Source organism: Symphalangus syndactylus, chromosome 6 (assembly GCF_028878055.3).
Source record: "Symphalangus syndactylus isolate Jambi chromosome 6, NHGRI_mSymSyn1-v2.1_pri, whole genome shotgun sequence".
Classification (NCBI taxonomy): domain Eukaryota; kingdom Metazoa; phylum Chordata; class Mammalia; order Primates; family Hylobatidae; genus Symphalangus; species Symphalangus syndactylus.
In genome coordinates this window covers 123961783-123983799 of record NC_072428.2, presented here as the reverse complement: position 1 = coordinate 123983799, position 22017 = coordinate 123961783, and the positions used below count along the sequence as shown (strand labels likewise).

Genomic DNA, 22017 nt, shown 5'->3' with positions numbered 1-22017 from the left:
ATTTGATAGGTGGGGCATTTCATATTTTCAAGCCAAGTCACCTTTGAAGTCTGCTTCAGGGCAATACCCACTCTTGATTCAGAAGAGTGAGGGGAGATTTAGGAGACCACAGACATTCTCAGTCTGGCTGTCTGTGGGCAGCTCCAGTAGGTGGCAGCATGTCATCGCTAATCCCCTTCTATCAAACTACACTTTGGTCATTCCAAATAGGAAAACTCATAACATTTCCTGCAGAAAACAAAAGTAATGTTCCTGGTGCAGTAGGTTTGTAGGAAATAAATTTATGTAAACAGCTCCTCTGGGAGGAATCAACATTCTCAGCTATGCCAGAGATCATTCCTGGCCTTAGTGAAGGTACAAGGTCAAGGATAAAGCAGGGGTCTGAATCCGTACGTTTAGTTGCTAGGCTGGCTTTGTCACTCTGTCACTTGAGGAAAGTATCTGGACAGTTTAATTAAAAGAGTTGGAGAAGTTAACATGAGAAAAGGCTTCCATTTACTGGGAAGGATGCTCTATCAACTTATGGGGAAAGTAGCATTTCTGTGCAGGCAGCTATGTGATCATGCACTGTCTTTGGTCTTCATGAGCTGTGTTCTGCCCTTGTCCTATGAAATCATTCCTTTCCTATCTTCTTCAGGGGCTCCTCTTCCTTCTCATGCCCTTTGGGGTCTTCCCCACGGGATTGCTCTCCATCTACCTACAGCCTTGATCTCCGTTAATGGTTTTAAACAGCTCCATGCTGATGATTCCCCGTAACTGTCTGTTCACTCCCAGCCTCTCCCTCAAGCTTCCAGTTTACATATCCAGTTGCATGTTAGATGTCTCCACTCGGAAGTCCCACATCCATCTTATACTCACCACAGCCACTGATCATCTTCCCTCCATCAAACCTACTCCTCTCTCCTCCTGTATCCTTATCTTACTTGATTGTGGTGTGATCTGGCTAGACACTCATGTTAGAAATTGGAGAGTCATCCTTGACTCCTTCCCTTTACCCTCACTATTCAATCACTCTCCAAGACCTGCCAATTTTAGCTCCTTCACACTTCTCAAATATGTCTCCTCCATGCCCCCTCCCCCCACCACCAAGCACTGATATATTGTTGAAGCCCTACACATCACTTGTTTTGTTTTTTTTTTTTTTTTTGAGACGGAGTCTTGCTCTGTTGCTAGGCTGGAGTGCAGTGGCGCGATCTCAGCTCACTCCAACCTCCGCCTCCCAGGTTCAAGTGATTCCCCTGCCTCAGCCTCCCAAGTAGCTGGGATTACAGGCACGTGCCACCACGCCTGGCTAATTTTTTGTATTTTAGTAGAGATGGGGTTTCACCATGTTGGCCAAGATGGTCTCGATCTCCTGACCTCGTGATCCACCTGCCTCGGCCTCCCAAAGTGCTGGGATTACAGGCATAAGCCACCGTGCCCGGCCCCTACACATCACTTTCTTAGCAATCACCTTCCAGTTGATTGGCAAGGCCTCCAGTTTTATCTTCCTCAAATCCAAGTCCTATACTGCTGCTGAAATGATGTACTTAGAATATAAATCTGACCATCTCACTCCTCTGCTTAAAATCTTTCAGTTACTTACAGGATAAAGTCCAAATAACTTTAACACCCCACAAGTATTTACTGAATGTCTACTACATGCCAGGTACTGGTTTAGGTCCTGGGGCTACAGCAGTGAACAAAAAAGGGTCCCTGCTCATGGAGCGTACATTCTATTCAGGGTAGACAGGTGAGGAACAAATAAGTAAATACTAAATATGTCAGATATATGCTTTTTAAAATCATGCTAAGGAGAATAGGGAGTGCTGGTGGGGGAGGAAGGCATGTTTTGAAAGTGCAGAGAAGGCCTTAATAAGGTGGCATTTGTGGCTTGCCCTAAGCCAGCCCTGACTTCAGGCCTGATGATGACTCAGGTCTCTTCTTTCACCACCTCCTTCCTTGAACGTCTTCTCCAGTCCCCGGAACTACCCTTTCTCTTCCAAATGACTTTCTCCCTATTCTGGACAATTCCTATCAAGACTAATATGAAGCACCACCTCCTTCTCCAAAAATTCTTCCTTTATCTTCTACCTCTCAGGATGGATTAGGGAAACTAGAAAATGAGCCAAATATTTCCTTTTAAAAGTTTCCCCACTAAGGAGAGGATGAAACTTGGGCTCCTCATTTCCTATGACAAATCATTTAATTTTTCAAGTCTTAAAGCTCCACCTCTTTTTTTTTTTAAACGGCTTCATCGAGATATAATTCACATACCACGTAATTTTCAGACTTAGGGGATACAACTCAAGGACTTTTAGAATAGTCACAGGACTGTACAACCATCAGCACAATCTAGTTTAGCACATTTCCATCACCCCCAAAGACTCCTCTATCTATTTCCCCATTTCCTTTCAACCTCTACTAATCTATCTCTATAAATTTGCCTATTTTGGACATTTCATTTGAATAGTGTAATAAAAAATGGCTTTTTGTTACTAGCTTCTTAAATTTAACATAATGTTTCAAGATTCAGCACATCATGTCTTTCTGTGGCCAAATAAACTCCATTGTATGAATGTACTATGTTCTATTCATCCATACGTTGATGGATATCTGGTTTGTACTTTTTTTTTTTTGAGATGGAGTCTCGCTCTTTCGCCCAGGCTGGAGTGCAGTGGTGCGATCTTGGCTCACTGCAAGCTCCGCCTCCCAGGTTCAAGCATTCTCCTGCCTCAGCCTCCCGAGTAGCTGGGACTACAGGTGTCTGCCACCATGCCCAGCTAATTTTTTTGTATTTTTAGTAGAGATGGGGTTTTACCATGTTAGCCAGGATGGTCTCGATCTCCTGACCTCATGATCTGCTCACCTCGGCCCCCCAAAGTGCTGGGATTACAGGAGTGAGCCACCGCACCCATCCTGTTTATACTTTTTGGCTATTATAGATAATGCTTGCTATGAACATTTGTGTATGTATTTTTGTACACATGTATGTTTTCATTTATCTGTGTATATACCTAGGAGTGAAATTCCTAGGTCATACCATAACTCTATGTTTAACTTTTTGAGGAACTGATGCAGCTGTGCCATTTTACATTTCTACCAGCGGCAAATGAGGGTTCTAGTTTCTCCATAACCTTGCCAACATTTTCATTGTCTTTTTTTCTTTTTTTTTATTGTTATAGCAATCCTGGTGGGCACAGAGTGGTGTCTCATTGTGGTTTTAATTTGCATTTCCCTAATAACAAATGAATTTGAGCATCTTTTCATGCTTAATATGAATTAGCCACCTGTATATTTTCATTGGATAAATGTTCTCTGAAACACTTTGCCTAATATTTTTACTAACAGACTTTATTTTTAGAAGTTTTGGATTCACAGAAAAATTGAGAAGACAGTACAGAGTTCACATATAAATTGTACCCAGTTTCCCTATTATTAACATCTTACATTAGTATGATATATTTGTTACAATGAATGAACCAATATTAACACTTATTTTAACTAAAATCTATAGTTCATTCAGGACCTCTTAGTTTTTGCCTAATGTTGTTTTTGTTCCAGGGCCCCATCCAGGAGGTCAAAGTACATTTTAGTCATCATGTCTCCTAGGCTCCTGTTGGCTGTGACAGTTTTTCAGACTTTCCTTGTTTTGATGGCTTTGACAGTTTGGATGAGTACTGATGAGGTATTTCATAGAATGTATCTCTATTGGAATCTTTCTGATGTCTTTCTCATGATTAGATTGAGGTAATACGTTTTGGTTAAAGTGCCATTTTCATCACATCATGTCAAGGGCACATAGACATACTGTCAACATGATTTATGCATGTTGATATTGACCTCGAGAAAAGAGAGGCTGCCAATTTGGTCTTTTATATATCACACTAAAAATAATTGCATTTTTGTTTTGTCCTGATCACATCAAACCCTACCGGAAACTTGAGGAGTGAGGAACTTATTCCCAAATATATACATTTGAAGTGTATTCCTACTTTAGGTAAGTTGTGTACGAAAGATAAAGGAATGCAAACCAAAGCATTTCAGGCCTCTTGTCAAGCCCACCAGTAGCCAGTTCTCTGTCTTGAGCTAATTTAACCTATCAACAGCATTTGACACAGATGAAGACACACTCCTCTTAAAACACTTCCCTTGACTTCTGGGACAACACCCTTTCTTAGTTACCTTCCTATTCTGTTGGCTGCCTCCTCAACTTCCTCTGCTGGTTCTTCTCCGGCACTCCAGCATCTCAACAGCGGGGTACCCAAAGTCCAATTCTTGGACAGCTTCTCTTTTTCATCTACTTGTGCTCCCATTGAGATCTCACCTCTCAGCCTTTCTCATGACTTTAAATCCCACCTATATGCTGATGACTCCAAAACTCCCATCTCCTCACCTCCAGGTTGTATAGCCGGCTCCCTTTTTATGTCTATTCTGGTGCCTAACAGGCATCTCAAACTAACATTTCTTGTTATCCCCTCTCTAGCTGAACCCCCCTCTGCCCTCCACACACTTCAATAGCCTCTCCTATGGTCTGGTTCACTTCCATTACAGTAAATAAAAACTTCATGCTTTGAATTGTTCAGATCAAAAACTTTGGAGTCTTTGGTTCACTTCTGATTCCTCAGCAAATCCTTTAGCTCAACTTTTAAAATACATCCTCATCTGACCATATCTCATCCTCTCCAGTGCTACCATCTTGCTTTGAATCACCACTACCTTTCAGCTAGAAGATTATTGCCACAGTTTTCTAACAGAGCCTCCTGCTTCTGCCTTTGCCTACAACCTCCCCCCCCAACTAACAACTGTGATGTTAGTTTCAACATCGTGGCCAGAGTGATTCACATTATGTAGCACTCTTCTGCTCCAAACCTTCTAATAGCTTCCTACCTCATGCAAAGTAAAACTCAGTGTCATTACAATGACTTGCCAGATCTCAGCTCCTTGTATCAAACTTCAGACTTCATCTCTTACTCTTCCCCTGCTCACTCACTTCAACCATGCTGGCCTTTCTGCTCTGTTCTTCAGATGTTAAGTGCACGCCTCCCTCTGGCTCTTCATCCTTAGATGCTCTTTCCTGGTATGCTCTTTCCCTAGATAGCTGCATGCCTTGCTCCTACTCTTCCTTTAGGTTTTTCCTCAAATGTTACCATCTCATTAAGGACTTCCATGAACACTCTAAAATTTCGGATTACCTCCATTATACTCTGGCACCCTCTGGTCCCCTCCTCATGCCTACTCTTTTTTTTTTTTTTTTTTTTTTTTTTTTTTTTTTTTTTTTAACTACAGCATATATTATCATCTGAAATACTTTATATATATTTTACTTATTTATTACTTTGCATCTTGCCCCACAGTAATGCAAGTTTCATGAGGCCAGGACCTACAGAGAACATACACTGAATAAATATTTGATGAAGGAATGAAGAAATGAAGGAATAACAGGGCGAGGAATCTGTCTTGGGTGTTACAATTTTTCGCCCTACCACTTCCTGAACCGTAGCTTTTGTTTCCTTATCTTGTGCAGGTTTAAGAATGAAAGATAACAGTCCAAAAAAAAACCAAAATCAAGGAAAAATTGAGGAGCAATGAAACCTTGAAGGAGGAGAGCAGGAAGTAGAGCTATTGGAGAAATAAAGGAGAAAAAAGAGACAGCAGAAGAGGCAGAGAAAGAGACAAAATGGGGTACAGAGGGGATAACTGGGAAGAAAACTCTGGGATATTCTTTTTAAACAATGGCGTCATTCAAGCTAGAAAGGTTGTCAGATGATACACCTTGGGGACTCCAATCACCGTTCGTTCGGACCTCTCTTGTTATGCTGCCACCATCTGGACTCCTAGGTGGCTTCTGTGACTCACATGTGGAAAGGCGCATGACAGCTCAAGTTAAGATGATCTGTGATGAAAGGAACTAAAAAAGCACACTCATAAAGCCCTTCCACCTTCTAACTCATCTGCACTGATTTTCCTGGATAAAGTATCTTTTTGACTCTGAAAATTAACAGGGGGGTCAAAACAGTAAGAGCGCTTAAATGATCATTACCATAGAGGACAGAGGCTCTCTGTACTTCTGGTAATGTTACAGGTTTTCTGGTTCCTTTGCTCAGCCAAGATCTACCCTCCTATTAGAGATCAGTTAGAGGAAAGGTGTGTATGAAAAGAGAGAGACAAGATAACAATACTATGAGTAGAAGAATCAACATCAATGGAATCGTTCCAGATCCCTCATTTCTTTATTACAGAAAGGTGTTACATTTTCCACTGGCCAGGAAGGCTGAGAAGGTAAGAAAACTACAAGCACTTTGCAACTTCTTGTTAAATAAGTTTTCTGACACATGGCAACTAGTGATTAATTACTGTGTTTGAAGATAACATTCCTATAGAGATTTGCTGGAAATACAGATGCTGTCCATGCTTGATTAGACATTGCTTAAGGAACGCTGAGGTACACTGCTGAAGTCTATTATTTCTGGCCATTTTGGTATTGCTGTTTTATGTATTTTATATAGCTTCAAATATGGTAGAATTGATGGAGCCCCTTTCACAAAACCTGTCCCTACCAAAAACAAGAAGGGGGGAAGAATAAGGCTATAAAGTGTGTCTGTATGAAAGCAAGAAAAAATGAGAGGGAAAGAGACTATGAATAGTAGGGCTACATTATTTCTTTTTGTAATGGTTTCTGTTTTACAAAGAATGAACTGCAAGGAAGATACGCTTTTTCTTTCAAGCTTATAAGAAAACTGACCCATGCCGGCTAGTTGAAACCTTCAGGGAAATAAACATAAACTGACCTGTCAATATCCAAGGCCTTCATCCACACCAAAATTAGCCTTGATTTGGTATCTTTTCATTCATTCAGTACATACAATTAACACTTACTTTGGTACAGGCACTGAGAAAAGAGTCTCGGCCTCTTGGAGCTTATAGTCTTAGTAAGGAGATGTCTTCTGAAGCAGAGTCAGAAGAACAGATCCATCCAGTGCTGTATGTTTATCCTAGCCTATTTCCTGTCAAAAATCCGTGTCAGAATAAAGAATAATAGTAGCAGTACATCTCCCAAGTGGTCACATGCCACTTGTACCTACTTCCTGGGACACAATTCACCAATCCAACTGTGAAAGGCATGGCATGGTTGGGACTCAGTTCCTGAAGAAATGCTTCATTGGCACATGACCTGCTGATGCCAACTTCAATCCTGCCCAGTCAGCATTGCATTATTCAGATGCCAGGTTTTTCAGGCCCCATACTGTCTGCCAAAAACTGTGTTAATTTACTTATTTCAGCTAAATAAAAAAAATCATTTAAAATAGGATGATTGAATTTAGGAATTGTATTCCTTAGAGCATTAGTAATGGGTTTCTGTATCCCTCAGGCCTCTATGTTCTTAACTTCCCCTTGTCAATGTTATTATGACTAGACTAATTCAATAATGAGATCATTCCCCATAAGAGCGACCAAATAAATGCAGCATTCAGTCACACCTGGTTTCCCTAATCTGAGCAAGGAAGGCTTTCCACCAAATTTAGCCTAAAACAGGGAATTTAATGAAAACACACACACTCACTCACTTTCTCTCTCTCTCACTTTCCCACAAATAGAAAGAAAAAGACAGGGAAGGAGAAGGACAGAAAAGCAGAGGAACAGGGTAGCAATGGAACAAATGGAGTAACAGATTGAGGAAGAAAGGTTAAAAATGAACATATATGGTTCATACCCAAAACAAAGATCACAGCATATTTGTCTTTATAATTGTTAAAGTAATATAATATTTCATCATCTCTGTAAATGCCTCAAGAATTGTTTCAAATTTTCCTGCTCTTCTCAAGGAATCAAAAAAATCAAGTGAAAAGACACAGAAATACTAAATCTCAGGCAGAAACACTGGGGATTATTAAAAACAAATGACTTCCTAGCCATAAAGGCTTTTAGAAAATAAGGGAGTTTACAGAATAATCCACTCAGGTATAAACGGCAATAGAGCATGAAGATAACATATTTATTATCTATCATCTTCAAATTGCTTAGGCTTTTATTAAAGCACCAAAGGTTTGATATTCTAATTAAGGTTTAGATGGGGTTAAGACAAATGAAGAGGGAAAAAAATTAACTCTCAAATTTTGAAAAAGTGTATTACACAAAAACATTACAAATTGAGATCAAGGCCGGGTGCAGTGACTTATGCCTATAATTCCAGTGCTTTGGGAGGCTGGGGAAGGAGGATTGCTTGAGGCCAGGAGTTCAAGACCAGCCTAGGCAACATAGTGAGACCCTGTCTCTATAAAAAAATAAAAATTAGCCAGGTGTGGTGGTGTGTGCCTTTAGTCCCAGCTCCTTGGAGGATCCCTTGAGCTTAGGAATTTAAGGCTACAGTGAGCCATGTTCACACCACTGCATTCCAGCCAAGGTAACAGAGCAATACCCTGTCACTTAAAAAAAAAATTAAGATCAGAAAACTTAGAGAAGAGAAAGGATAGTGATGAGTTCTCACTTTCCTCCCAGTGAGAACAAGAAGGGATGGATTTCAATTGGAACAAGATGGAAGAAATGAGAAGTAGGTTCCTGTAAAAATGCAGTAGATACATGTTATTTACAATGAGAGAAAAAAAGGGAAAAACTCAAATGTTCAAAAATTTGCAAGTGATCAAAAAATAAATATGGCTCATTTATACCATGAAATATTTGTTCAGGCATCATTAAAAGTAATGTTTTCAAGGAGTATTAACAAATGTGGAAAAATTACGTTTTCAAACAATGTTATTGATATGGGAAAACAAAATTAAATTAATATAAAATTGCATTGACATAGTTCCGGTTTTGAAAAAAGGGAAATCACATGCTTGAGTGTGTGTGAAAAGTCACATCAACAACACAGCACATGCACAAAAGCCAGGAGAAAATACACCAAATGTCTTAGCCTCTAGATCAAAGGTTTGTATTCTTCCTTGAATTTTATCTTACAGATTTTATGCAATGAGCGTGTATACTTTTACATGCAGAAAAACAAAAGTTATTCAAGTACTGTAGTAAGAACTTGGGTTAGACATCAGGAAAAACTACCTGCCAAAGTAACAAAATTCAATAGAGTTCTGTGGAATTATTTTCTCTATAGGACCTAAAAACATCTGTCTGTGCTTCTTTCTTTCTTTTTTTAAACGAAGCTTTTTCTGCACTAAGAGTCTATTTTAAAAAATGACTTCACAGGCAATGAGGTCTTAGCTTTGGCACAAGAAACTAAACCCAGTTTTCCTCCTACCTGGCAAAGTCCAGGTCTGCCTCCCGCGACATGGTGATGTTGGTCAAATTCTGCTGAAGAACAAAAATGTTCCTACACATTTTCTTGATGCCAGACTCACTGATGCGCCTGAAGTACTGGGCACCATTAATGAGGATGCAGGAGATCAGGTGGCCCAGGCCTGAGGGGTCAGCACAGTACGGGGCGAAGAAAACAGAAGACAGATTAGAGGCATTCCTGCAGAAACTTGCACGCAGAATTGCTGTCTTCTAATCCTCTATACGTTTAAATGACCGAAGAAAATCTACCTCTGATGGTTGCATCTGCTGATCTGACAATAATTTTAGGGTATTTCTACATTGTCCTAGTAGTTACAAATGAGTGGACTTCATGTTGGTGGCAAAGCCTGGTAATAGCCACATCTCCAGAATTGCCATGTACACCTACTGCCACCATGCCAAGGCCTTAGAGAAGAGGCCAGGTTATTATAAACTGTTGAAGTACACAAGAAATCCTGCTTTTCTTTATAGACAATTGGGAAGCGGAGAAGAACACAGGCATATACAACGACCCTTTTGCTTCTCCTTCCTCCTACAAAGTAGAGAAGGACACTTTGGGCTCAAAAGTTGATTGGGAAGCTACATAAATAAAATCAATATGACACTGAGCATTGGCAATAATGTTAATATATTTCGACATTGCCAAGTAAAAAATTAATCAATAAGAAATTGGGTTATTGGCAATAATGCTAATACACCTTAACAATGGCAATGGGTGTATAAAATGTAATTAGAAAAAAGGGTGAAGGAAAAGCAGATCATACATTAACCGTTGGCTTCCCGTGAGACATCTGTGGACATTTTGGGGCCCCCTAAGTGGTTTGTTCTTAGGTCTGGAGGGTTGTCTTATTGTCTGCAAAATTTAGCAAAGGGCAGCTCAGGACATCAGCAAACTAACAAGTCCTCCTCAGGATATCCCATGTAATTAAGTTGAGAAACACTGGTTCAGAACAACGTGAGGCACATATGGATTACTATTTTTAAAAGCTGGGTTTTAATTCTAAATGGAATTCAGTAAATGTTTCTTCCTTCTTTCTTATTCTTGGGTGCTAGCAGGACATTTTCCTTGGAACTGTAAAGCTGGTCTGACTAGTCGCAAGCCATTTGCTATTGGTTGCTTTCACGTTCTGAAGTCTAGTCCCTTCTCCGAGACTCTGAGGTTTAGATCAGACTGCAGGGCTTATCTTTAGGTCCATGGCTCCCCATGTCTTCAAAATGAGTTTTCCCTTGATTAAGGTGAAAGTAGAAATGAGGGAGGAGATGCATTCAGGTCTTGCTTCAGCTATACTCACACAACATTGCTTCAAGACCACAAACTTGTATGTGCTACTATTTAAATGTGAAGAAATGTTTTTATTCAAAGTAAAACACAACCGCAGATTCTGCATTTAAAGCTAGACAACTTATACATATATAAAATGAAAAATCTCTGTGGCCAAGTTTTGGTGTCATTCTCTCAAGTCCGTAACTTTACGTACAGTTTTTTTTGTTTGTTTGTTTTTTTTTTTTTTTTTTTTTTTGCTGCCACAATATAACGTGGTCTGCAAGTCTGGGCAAAGAAGGGGTAGGCTGTTTGTAGAGAATAAGAAATAATAATATATTATAATAAATACATTAAATGCATTTTGTAATAGGAATAAAACAAATGTTGATATGCAGGGGCTGGGAAGAGCCACAGTCAAGAGCAAAGAGGAAACTCTGTGTAATAACAGAAAAGTGAATTCTCAGGTAGGCACTGCAGCTTAAAGCTGCAGAAAATTACAGGTGCCACCAAACTCATAGTGCCATGGGGTTAATTGACAGCTAACTCTTTAATTACTTACACTTTTTGGCTAAAGTCTTTGAGAGATATACCTCAACAGAACACATCTCTTTATAACTCCATATACATTTAAGGATTGGATTTTGGGGGGTCCAAATTTGCTGGAATATAACTTTCATAAAGCAAACTTTGGCCATGCATTGTCAGTTTGCCACAATCCTTTGGACATTGTACCTTCTTAGTTGTTTTAAATAATACTAGTTTAATTCTGTGAGAGAACACAGATACAAGTTTTCATACAAACAAACCAAAACATGGACAAAGGGAACATAATGTGAAGTCGTAACAGGGGTCCTCTGGGTGAAATTCACCATGAAAAAATTATGTGGGTGCCATCACATTTTTTCAAAATTGTGAAGGGTAATGTCTTTAGATGGCACTTCCTGTCTCTCACACCCTTCCTTGCCTGCCCCTTGGAGGCATTTATGGACACATCCTTCCTAAAAATTGCTGCTAATCAGAGGCTTCTGTTCTTTCCAGATGATTATAACACTCTGTGAGAAAACTTCCCGTTCCAGTGATAATTTTAGCCAATGAGTGATCTTTCAGGATTCTCTCCTCATTGTGTATGTGTGTTTTCTTTCTTTTATAAGCTCCTCTTGAGTTAATTTGTGGCCCAGTCTGCACATTCTCTCAAATCTCATGAGTGGCATGTCAGGGAGGCAGCCATCTGCCTTATCTTGGATTAAATCTCCTTATCAACCAGGAGCAGATGGCGGCCATATTGTTGTCTACCTAAGTCATACACAAAGAGGCTAGGTATTGCAGATTTAGTTCAAACAAGCAAGCAAGCAAACAAACAACTCTTTTCTACAAGTCTTGAACTTCAGTAATACAGAAAATCAGGAAAACTTTCATCCTTTCTTCCTCCCAAACTCCCAGAGACAGAAGCAGGGTCTGACCTTCGAAGATATACTGGAACTTGTGCTGCTGAAGGCTGGCGCTCATGGCCTCTTCAATGGCGCTGATATCTTTGTTGAGCTTGACCACCAGGGGGTCATAATCCATACTTTCCACATTAGCCACAATGGCATAGTTCCCCTCCTTTGCAAGAGGGATGAGATAGTGGAAACAGTGAACCCTGAAAAAGAGAGAGATGGGGAGAGCAGTTAATAATAAATCTTTCCAGGGAGGGCAATAATCTTGGGACAGAACACCAAAATAATAATAAATTATCATTAATAAATGTAAGACTAGCGATGATAGCCAACACTTACTGTGTACCCTATTTGTGCCAGACACTACGCTCTACACTTAATATGAAGCAGCTGTGGCCTTGTATGTTTTAATGTAAACACCCTCCCCTCTTTTAACCAGAAAGCCATCTTAGTTATTCTATAGAACAACTGAGTGATCTGGGGCAAGCTGGCTGCTATGATCATTGCTTGTTTAATCCATACAGTGTTGGTAAGGAGTTCTAAAATTCTCTTCAATGCCAGGCTTGTAGGCATAGTGTGAAAAGCATTGTAATTTTCAACAGATATTGTTGCAATGAAGATGAGGGGTAGAGTTTACAGATCTTAAAAGTGTAAGGAGCCTACTTTGGCTTCAATCACCAGCTGTATGACTTTAGGCAAGTTACTTTATCTCTCTATCCCTTGGTTTCCTTATCCATGAAATGGGGGTGAAAACAACACCTGTCTCATAGGGTGCTGTGAGTAACTACTACATATAAAGTGTTAAGTATAGCAGTATCTGGCACAAATGGCATGCACAGTTAAGTACTGGCTGTCATCACTAGTCTTATATTTATTAACAATAATTTATTAGTTAACTAAATCACATACGGAAACTCTATGAATTTGTAAGAAATTGTGCTAGGCCCTGGAAATATAAGACAGTTTGTATCCCTAAAGACCCATAACCTAGTGGCGCAGATTAAGAAAAAAATCACTAAAAGAGAACAGCATCTCACTCCAAGCACATCCATCCATGTGCCATGGAAATGTGCCACGGGGTGTCAGGAAAGGGTCCTGACAGAAGGCGATGCTTGAGTCTCACAGAACATATCTGACAGCTTGAGGAAGGAGGGCATTTCTGTGTGAAAATGGCCTGTGTCAGTCTGGTCACACACAATTCTCAGGTTCTTTTTGGCAGATATTAGTTGCTGCTGAAGAAGTCTCAGGTGGGTATGGATTGGCTGCACTGCCACAGCCTTTTAAAGTTGTAATTAAAGTGTTTCAGTCCAAATTCTGCCCTACGTGCAGGTATTTTGAATCCCCCACCCTAGCAGAAAAAAAAAAATATCCCAAACCAACAGTATCCCTTGGCAGGCAGAGTTCAAACAGGCTGTTCTGTAAGCCCAGTCTAGTCCTAACTCTGTCGTTTTAGGTGCTGTGACCTTGCATGGAAGTTTCATTGGAGGTAAGACATGATGACATAATTCAGGGTCTATGCGCTGTTACCTTTACAGTTGGCATCAAGTAATAAGAAATATTCCTAAATGAATGGCTGCAAAAGCCTTGGGCATTATTATCTCTAATGATGCGATCATGCTTTGCCTGTCATCTTTCTTTACTTATAGTCAGGTTTATTGACAAATAATTTACAAACAGTAAAACTCCCCCCCTTTAGTGTACAGTTCTATTAGTTTTAACAAACATGTACAATTGTATAACCACCACCAGAACCAAATTATAGAACACAAACATCTCCTCCAAAATTCCCTGTGTCCCTTTGCAGTCAACCCCTACTTGACTCCCAAACCTTTGGCAACCACTGATCTATTTTTCTGCCCCTACAGTTGTCTTTTCCAGGATGCCATATAAATGGAATCATACAGTATGTAGCCTTTTGAGTTTGGCTTTTTCACTTAGCACAAAGCATTTGAGATTCATCTATGTTGTTCATTACTTTTTATTGCTGGGTAGCCTTCCACTGAATTGGATGTCCCACAGATTATCTATTCACCCATTGATATTTAGGTTCTTTCCAGGTTTAGGTGGTTGTGGATAAAGCTACTTCATGTACACATTTTGGTGTGCATATAACTTTGCATTTATTTCTCTTGAATAAATACCTAGAAGTGAGATTGCTGGATCATATGGTAAGTGTATGTTTACTTTTGTAAGAAATTGCCACATTGCTTTCCAAAGGAGCTGTGCCATTTTGCTTTCTTACTGGCAGTATACAAAAGTTCCAGTTGTTCCACGCCCTCATCAGTACTTGGTGTTGTCAGTTTTAAATAAAAATTTTTGGTCATCCTAATAGATGTAGAGCAGTATCTCACTGTGTTTTTAATTTGCATTTTCCTAATGACTAATGATATTGAGCGTATTCTCATGTGCTTATTTTCTGCATGTATATCTTTGATGAAATATCTGTTCAAATCATTTGCCCAGTTTTAAAAATTGGGTTGTTTTCTTTTTATTAAGTTTAGAGAGTTCATTATATATTCTGGATACAAGTCCTTTAGCAGGTACGCATTTTGCAAATATTTTCTCCTGGTCTTTGGCTTGTATTTTAATCTTGACAATGTCTATCAAAAAATGGTTTTAATTATGATGAAGTTCAATTTAGATGAAGTTCAATTTATAACTTTTTAATTTTTGGATGGTACTTTTAGTGTCATATTTCAGAAGTTTTCACTTAAAAAATTTTTAAAATTTTTTTAAAAATTAAAAAAATTTTTTTTCTTATGTTTTCTTCTAGAAGTCGTAGAGTTTTAGATTTTACATTTAGTTGACTGATCCATTTTAAGCTAAGTTTTATATAGGATGTGTTATATTCTTATAAGCAGTTCATCCAAGAGAATCCAAATATCTTGACTACTGCTCATTTTTACTGATAGATGCTCATCCTAACAGTTGCTAATTAACTAATGACTAATTTCACCAATAAAAACTCATTCTGATATTCACGTACTAATTGGCACAAAAGTATAATTTTGATAAGAATAACAGTAATGGCACTGGTTGCAGCCTCCTCTGGAATGTGATCTTTCTGACAGAATGAAAGTTGACCAGCTCTGGAATGGGATTCATGACTAGGGCACCGATTGCTACTGTGGTTGAAATTTAAATGAAGTAGCACTTTGTTGAAAGTAAAATTAAAGCATCTATGCTGAAGTATTTTTAAAATAAATGACAGACATTATGACTCCAGACAATGAGAAGATCACATAAAATAGCATGAGACTATAAATGCAGGATGATCAGAGGACTGGTAAGCAGTTCTTTTCTTCTGCACACAGATCCCACATTATAGGCACGCCACGAGCTTGGGGAGATGGGCACAGGCCAGGTCAGCACAGGCTCTGAAGGCCATGTAGGGAATCAAGCCTTTATCCTAGAAGCCACAGGGATCCTTAGGGGGATTTTAAGAGGTGAATAATATAATCAGACCTGAGCTTTGGCAAGATCACTCTGGCACAGTATACGAGTGGCTTAATAGCAGAGAATGGAAGCAACTGGAAGTAGAGTGACTAGTTAGGAAATTCTTATGAACTGGAGGTGAGAGCTTATGAGATCTTGAAGCTATTGGGAGAGAAAACATATAACCTTTCTTTAAGGTATTATCTTCTTCCCAACTGATCAGAGATTTAAAAAAAAAAGAAATTAAAATAGTCATCAGCGAATGCCAAATTCAAATAAAGCATTTTTTTTTTAATTTAAATTCTGGCCTGTTGTTGCTGACCTTAGTATGACTTTGACATTAATGTATTCTGCAAACACTGCTGATTACACAGTGGGGTGGATGATTTTCAGAGAGTGCACACTTAGGATCCCAACAGTGATAGGCAGTTGCTGTTGAACCTACTTAGAGCCCTCCTGATGGTGAGAAAAATCAGCTGATAAAGGTGACATTCTTGGCATCTTGGACTCAAATGGCAACTTAATTTTCTTCTTCTAAAGTTCAAATAGAAAAAACAAACCTCAATAGTTTTTAATGGGCTCACCACGTCTTTCATCTCTTGGGGGTATCATTTGCTTTATGCTTCAAACTGTGGAAAGGGGCTGCTTGGTGGTTAAAATGTGACCTCCAATGACACAGGTAAAATGTCAAACACTCCTTAGATGGATCCTTCAACACAGACTGCACTGGATTTGAAAACAGTTTTTGGGTTGAATTTTAACAACGTCAAAGAAAAATATGGGCTATGGATATAAAGATATTTTGGGGAACAAGACCAATTTTTGGCATCTGAAGTTGTTCTGGACTTTTTGCTAGCATATCCCATTACTTTTTTCCATGAATCTTTTTCTTCTATCCGTACTATTACAGTGGTTTCTTGGCTAAAAGTGCCAGAGACAGGAGCTAACCAGCCACTTTTTCACCACACCATCTCCTGGACAACCGGGCCTACGTTCTAATTCTTCTTTTACAGCAGGATGGGAACAAAACAAACATTAGCTGATGAGAATGATGTTGGCCACGCAGCCTCTGTACCTCTTAAGATAATGCAGTGGACTTACAAGTGGACTACTGTGTAAAAACAGAAACTGCAAACCAATTCATTTAATTTAAAGACAACAGGTTTTGTTTGGTAAAGTAGCACTTACTTTATCTGGGCGTGGTTTCAAACCAACTAATTCTTAATCACATTTTTACTGAGCACCTTATATACAGCAGGATATTAGGGTTCAGGGCCAGCCATCACAATGAACAAGCCACACCCGGAAGAGCTGTTTGATGGTCTCTTCCACAGTCACGCCCCCAGAGCACTTAGCAGTCACCTCTATTCTAGCGTTATTATACTAGAGTGGCATGAAATCTGTCTTATTCATTTTGTATCATTACTGTGCAAACCGAAAAAAAATTGTTAACATGACCAGGATAGAGTAAGTGTGTCTACATTCACTGTCCGAGCCTTATGTGGTGTATTCTGCTAGCTGTATGTACCTTACTTTAAAAGGAACAAAGATGAACTGGAGCATACTCATAAGAAAGCAACCTGAGTGTTGGAACCATGTTATATGAGGAAGTGAGGAAATTTAATTTAAAAAAATCCCACGTTTCATGTTCTGTGTTAAACTCAAGGAAAGATAATTCTACATCCAGGGCTCTAAAATTCAGTCTTTTTTGATATTCATTCTTAAAAATGACACTTTCCTGTTTTTAGACTAATGTTGAAGAAGATACAGCAACCGGTGTTATAGCACTGTATAGTTTCTTGTAAATTAATGACTAAAGCACGTTCAGTATTAAGAAGAGTATTGCCAAGATGTATCAAAAGGGCAGAATAGGGGTTAAGGATTTAAAAGATCTTATTCAAATGTGTTGCAAATATCCCACTCGGAATTAACTACACATAAGTGGACAATTCTGAATGTAGAATATGTATAAGCACACAATCAATAGTATAAATTCCAGGAGTTGTGATAGTAACTAATTTGGTATTCCCTTGTTTTCCTTTGTAACTCAGGTAACAGTGGCATTAGAATATTACTGGGTGTTGGCCGGGCGTGGTGGCTCAAGCCTGTAATCCCAGCACTTTGGGAGGCCGAGGCGGGCGGATCACGAGGTCAGGAGATCAAGACCATCCTGGCTAACACGGTGAAACCCCATCTCTACTAAAAAAAAATACAAAAAATTAGCCGGGCGTGTTGGCGGGCGCCTGTAGTCCCAGCTACTCTGGAGGCTGAGGCAGGAGAATGGCGTGAACTTGGGAGGCGGAGCTTGCAGTGAGCCGAGATCACACCACTGCACTGCAGCCTGGGGGACAGAACAAGACTCCGTCTCAAGAAAAAAAAAAAAAAAAGAATATTACTTGGTGTTTTTCATTTCCTTCCATCTATTGTAAATATTTATTCATAGAAAACACCTGATTTATTCCTCTGTCCACTTGTAAATAAAGAGATACCAAATATGAAGATTATTGTAAAACAAATCAGAAAATATACAGAAAGAGCTTTATTTCTGGACAGCTTAATGTGAGAAATAACACCAGGAATAATGCCATGTAACGGATTCTAAATCTGCAATGTTACTTCTCTTGTTCCACTCACAAGGCTCTCACGAGCAATAAGGAAGTAACTCACTGGGCGATGGTAATGAAGGATAAAAAGCAAGTAGCACACACAAGGAGTCACACCCTGGAAAGAAATCCAAGTTCTAACTGGAGTCCAAACATATTCCCAAGGATCACCTATCAAACAAAGTCCTATTTACATTTTTAAAACCTAAATCTAGTAAAGACTTCAAATGAAAAGAAAAATATTCTATCAATGTTAATCATGTTCCAAAGCAATACAGAACAGAATGTATTAACACACCATGCACTTTCTGATCCTGATGTTTTGACATTGCTACCTAGTTGTTTAATAAGCATCTCAAACTGAACATCTCTAAATGGCATACTTGATTTCCACCCTTCTCAACCTTTCTCCTCCCTCAGTGTTTCTCCCCTCAGTTAATGGCACACAGTTGCTGTGGCCCCAAACTAGTGGTTTTCCTTGAGTCTTTCCTCTCATTGCACCAGCCCCTGTGTCCAATACAATCTATCAACAAACTTCATTAGCTCTACCTTCAGCATATGTCCCAAATCCTACGCGTCTCATACCTCCATCTCTGTCACCTGGAAGCTCAGAGTTGTTTTCAACTGGTCACCCTGCTTCCATTCATATTTTTCCCTGCAATCCCTTTTCCATACAACAGCCAGAGTGACCTTTAAAAAGTGTTAATTAATTGATATCTCTCCCTTTCTTAAAATCCTTCCATGGCTTCTATGACATCTGAATGATTCACTTGGTCTGTAAGACCCTGTAATGCGTTAGGCTTCATGACTCCACAGGATCGGGCTCCAGCCTGTCTCCTGTGCCTTATTCTTGCAGTCCTCCCCACCCAGCTTGTTCATCAGCCTACAAGCACTTCAGCCTCCTCTCTGCTCTTAAAACCGCCAAGCTTGATTTTGTCTCAGGACCTTTGTGAGTGTGCCTCCCTCTGTCTGAAACTCTCTTCCTCCAGGTCTTTGTACAGACCGATCATTCTTGTTATTTTGTCAAATTTCTTCTGACCATTTTATCTTAAAGCAAAAAATCCCATTCCTAGTCAGCCCCAGCCACTCTTGGCAACTGCCCAGTATGCTAGTACTGGGCACATGTAGCTACCAAGCACTTAAAATGTGGCCAGTCCAAATTGTGATGTGCTGTAAGTATAAAATGTGCAGATTTCAAAAGCTTAGTGCAAAAGAAAATGCTGAATACCTCAATCACTTCCGTTGATTGCCTATTGAAATGCTGTTTTGGATATACTCGGTTAACCAAAATATATTAGTGTAATTCTTTGGCCTGTTTCCCTCTACTTTTTCAAATGTGACTCCCTTCTTGACTAGCAGAGCACTTTAGTAAGAATATCAATCACGATAAAGTCACTACAATAGCAAAGCTACCATATTTTGAGCACTTACTTTGTGGCTGACATTGTGCTAATTATTATTTCATTTATAAAATCTCTGTAAGTTAGAAACTACCATTTCCATTTTTAAAATAAGAAAACTGTGGTTTGTAAAGTTAATTAACTGACCTAAGATTACCTAGCCAGTTGATAGTGACATTCCAATCTAGGTGACCTGATTTCATAGATCACGCCAGCTCTGAATCACCACACTCACAATACACTGTGTGCTCAAATAATCACTGAATACGGCTAAAAATCACTTTCAGTGTAAAAAGGGATAACATCAATAATATGAGCCAGAAATTATGGTGATACTCCCTGGAAATAAGCAAGTGATTTATGAACTGCAGTGCATTCAAATTGCAAGGTCCTGGGCTTGGCTGTATCATACCTCACTTCCAGATGTAAGACCAGTAAGCAGCGGTCAGCCATATCCTGGAACGATTTGGCAAGTTCACTGAGAGTCTGCATGATCTGCTCTGACACTGGGGGGAGATCCGTGTTCGTGTGGCTGTCTTGAGCCGGAGAAAGCACTGAAAGGTAAGGATAAAACACCAATCATTTCATTAGAAGCCTACAGATTTTTCTGAAATGACATATTATTTTGCTGTTCATCTTGTTGTTTTTACTAGTTTGGTTAACACTAGTGTTGGCAGCATTAGAAGTCCAAGACATGATAGACTATTTCTATATTTGACTACACATAGAAGTGCAGTGGCTTATCTTGAATCAATTCATATAATAATATTTAGGTTGGTGCAAAAGTATTACTTTCAATGGCAAAAACCATAATTACTTTTGCACCAACCTACAGAAACAGAACCTCAGAGTTGGAAGAGGCCTTCACTGTCATGTGGCCCAACCATCTGGTCTGTGCCTCCATCTTCTGTGCACCTTCAAGTGGCTTTCCACATTCTGGCTGCACACTTACACAAATGCTGGTGAAAGGAAACTCAATACCTTTGAAGGCAGCCTGTTCCATCTCCGAAAGATTTGACCATCTTACATCAAGCCAATATCTGCCTTCATTAACTTCTAATCATTGGCTCTAATTTTACCTAACTTTGTAATCCTTCACACATGAGTCAGTACTACAAGTATTGAAGATACCTCTTTTGGCTTCCTTGAAGTCTTCCCTTTTCTAGGCGGAATGTCCACAGTTCTTCACCCATTCTTCTAATGATTGAATTAAATTATTTTATAATTCTCAAAATTTACCTACCAAAACATTCCAATTTTTCTCTATTTCCCTTGAAATGTAGAACTCAGGGCAAAACAGAATAAATACTACAGAAGGGGTTGACCAGTCTAGAGAGAATGATCAATTCCCTTTTTCTAGATGTCATGATGCTTTACACCTCCTTAAATTCTGGGAGGTGGAAGTGGTAGTGTGCTGTATTCCACTTCAACTCATATATAGCTTATGGCCAACTAAAAGCCCTAGGAAGGTCTTTATGGAAAATTTGATAAAGCTACCTTCATTTCCAAAACAATTTACTAAAATATTTAGCACCACTTAGAAATTTTCTTCAAAAAAATGCTGAACAAAAATAAAAAACTACATTTGTTTATCTCTAAACTATTGTATCCCCATGTCCTCACAATTTCTCGAAGATTACCAAACAACAATAATTTGGTAATCTCATTCAAAAGTTTTCTTAGCTCTCTAGAGCCTCAAAGTTTGGCTTTAAGTCCCAGCTCCAACATTTACTTTATGTGACCAAGAGCTATTTATTTAAATTTTCTTTGCCTTATTATTTTATATTGTAAAATGAGGGTAATAGTATCTATATCATGGGGCTAAATGAATTAATGTAGGCAAAACACTTAGAATAACAACATATAAAACTTAATATAAGCAAGAAACATAAGCAATTATTATTATTCTTTAGCAAGTGATTTGTCCAGGTTAGGTCTTAAGCTTAATTACAGCAATAATATACTTACAAAATAATTCCATCCATCATTATTCAATTTCTGATATGTTTTGCTTTCCTGTATGAATATCCTTCTCTTTTTCAAAGAGTCCTTTGGAAGAAAGAGGCTCTCTGGACTTAGGGAACATGGGAATTGGTGAGGCATCACTAACTCAGAAGGTCATTCACCTTATAGGGTAGAGAGCCAACGTCTTGCTGTAGTGTGTAGTGTCTACACTTACGACCTTTCAGCACTGTATCCATTCTTAAACTTTGCTAAGTCCAGAAAAGGGTTTGGATAGACAATCCAGGCTTCTAACATGTAAGGCTAAGTTCTCCTCTGTGGAACCAGACTCTAACAAATTAAAATAACATGGCAAACATAAAAAAAAAGAATGTTGTTCAAGGGAACTGATGGGTGAGGAGGAAGGGAATGTAGCAATGTAGATTTTAAATTATTGCCAGCCTTGGTATCATCCTAGATGTTTACTAACTTGATCTGCTGAAGCCTAGATGTATGACATTGCATCTCCTCTCTAATGTTTAGCATTAATCATGTTGTTTGATCGCCAAGACAAGATCACTGCTTTTGCAATATTTTCACGGAACAGGCTAGAGGAAAGCAACTATACAACTATAATATTTCAAAATATTTTAGGGCTTTTCAGCCCT

At 39.0% G+C, this 22017-nt stretch overlaps 1 protein-coding gene across 3 annotated transcripts in view; it reads right to left on the bottom strand.

Moving 5' to 3' along the window:
• The window catches only part of EXOC4 (exocyst complex component 4), an 830711-nt gene that overhangs the window by 46421 nt on the left and 762273 nt on the right, over positions 1–22017 (bottom strand). For 2 of the 3 annotated variants that reach the window (XM_055284061.2, XM_063642265.1), the window contains 3 exons: positions 19821–19962; positions 11995–12173; positions 9233–9392 (listed from right to left, as the gene is read on the bottom strand). In XM_055284061.2, the coding sequence (XP_055140036.1) occupies positions 9233–9392; positions 11995–12173; positions 19821–19962 (481 nt within the window). Of the gene's footprint in view, positions 1–1261; positions 6536–9232; positions 9393–11994; positions 12174–19820; positions 19963–22017 lie in introns of those variants that run through there. The other variant, XM_055284062.2, reaches the window with a different exon arrangement.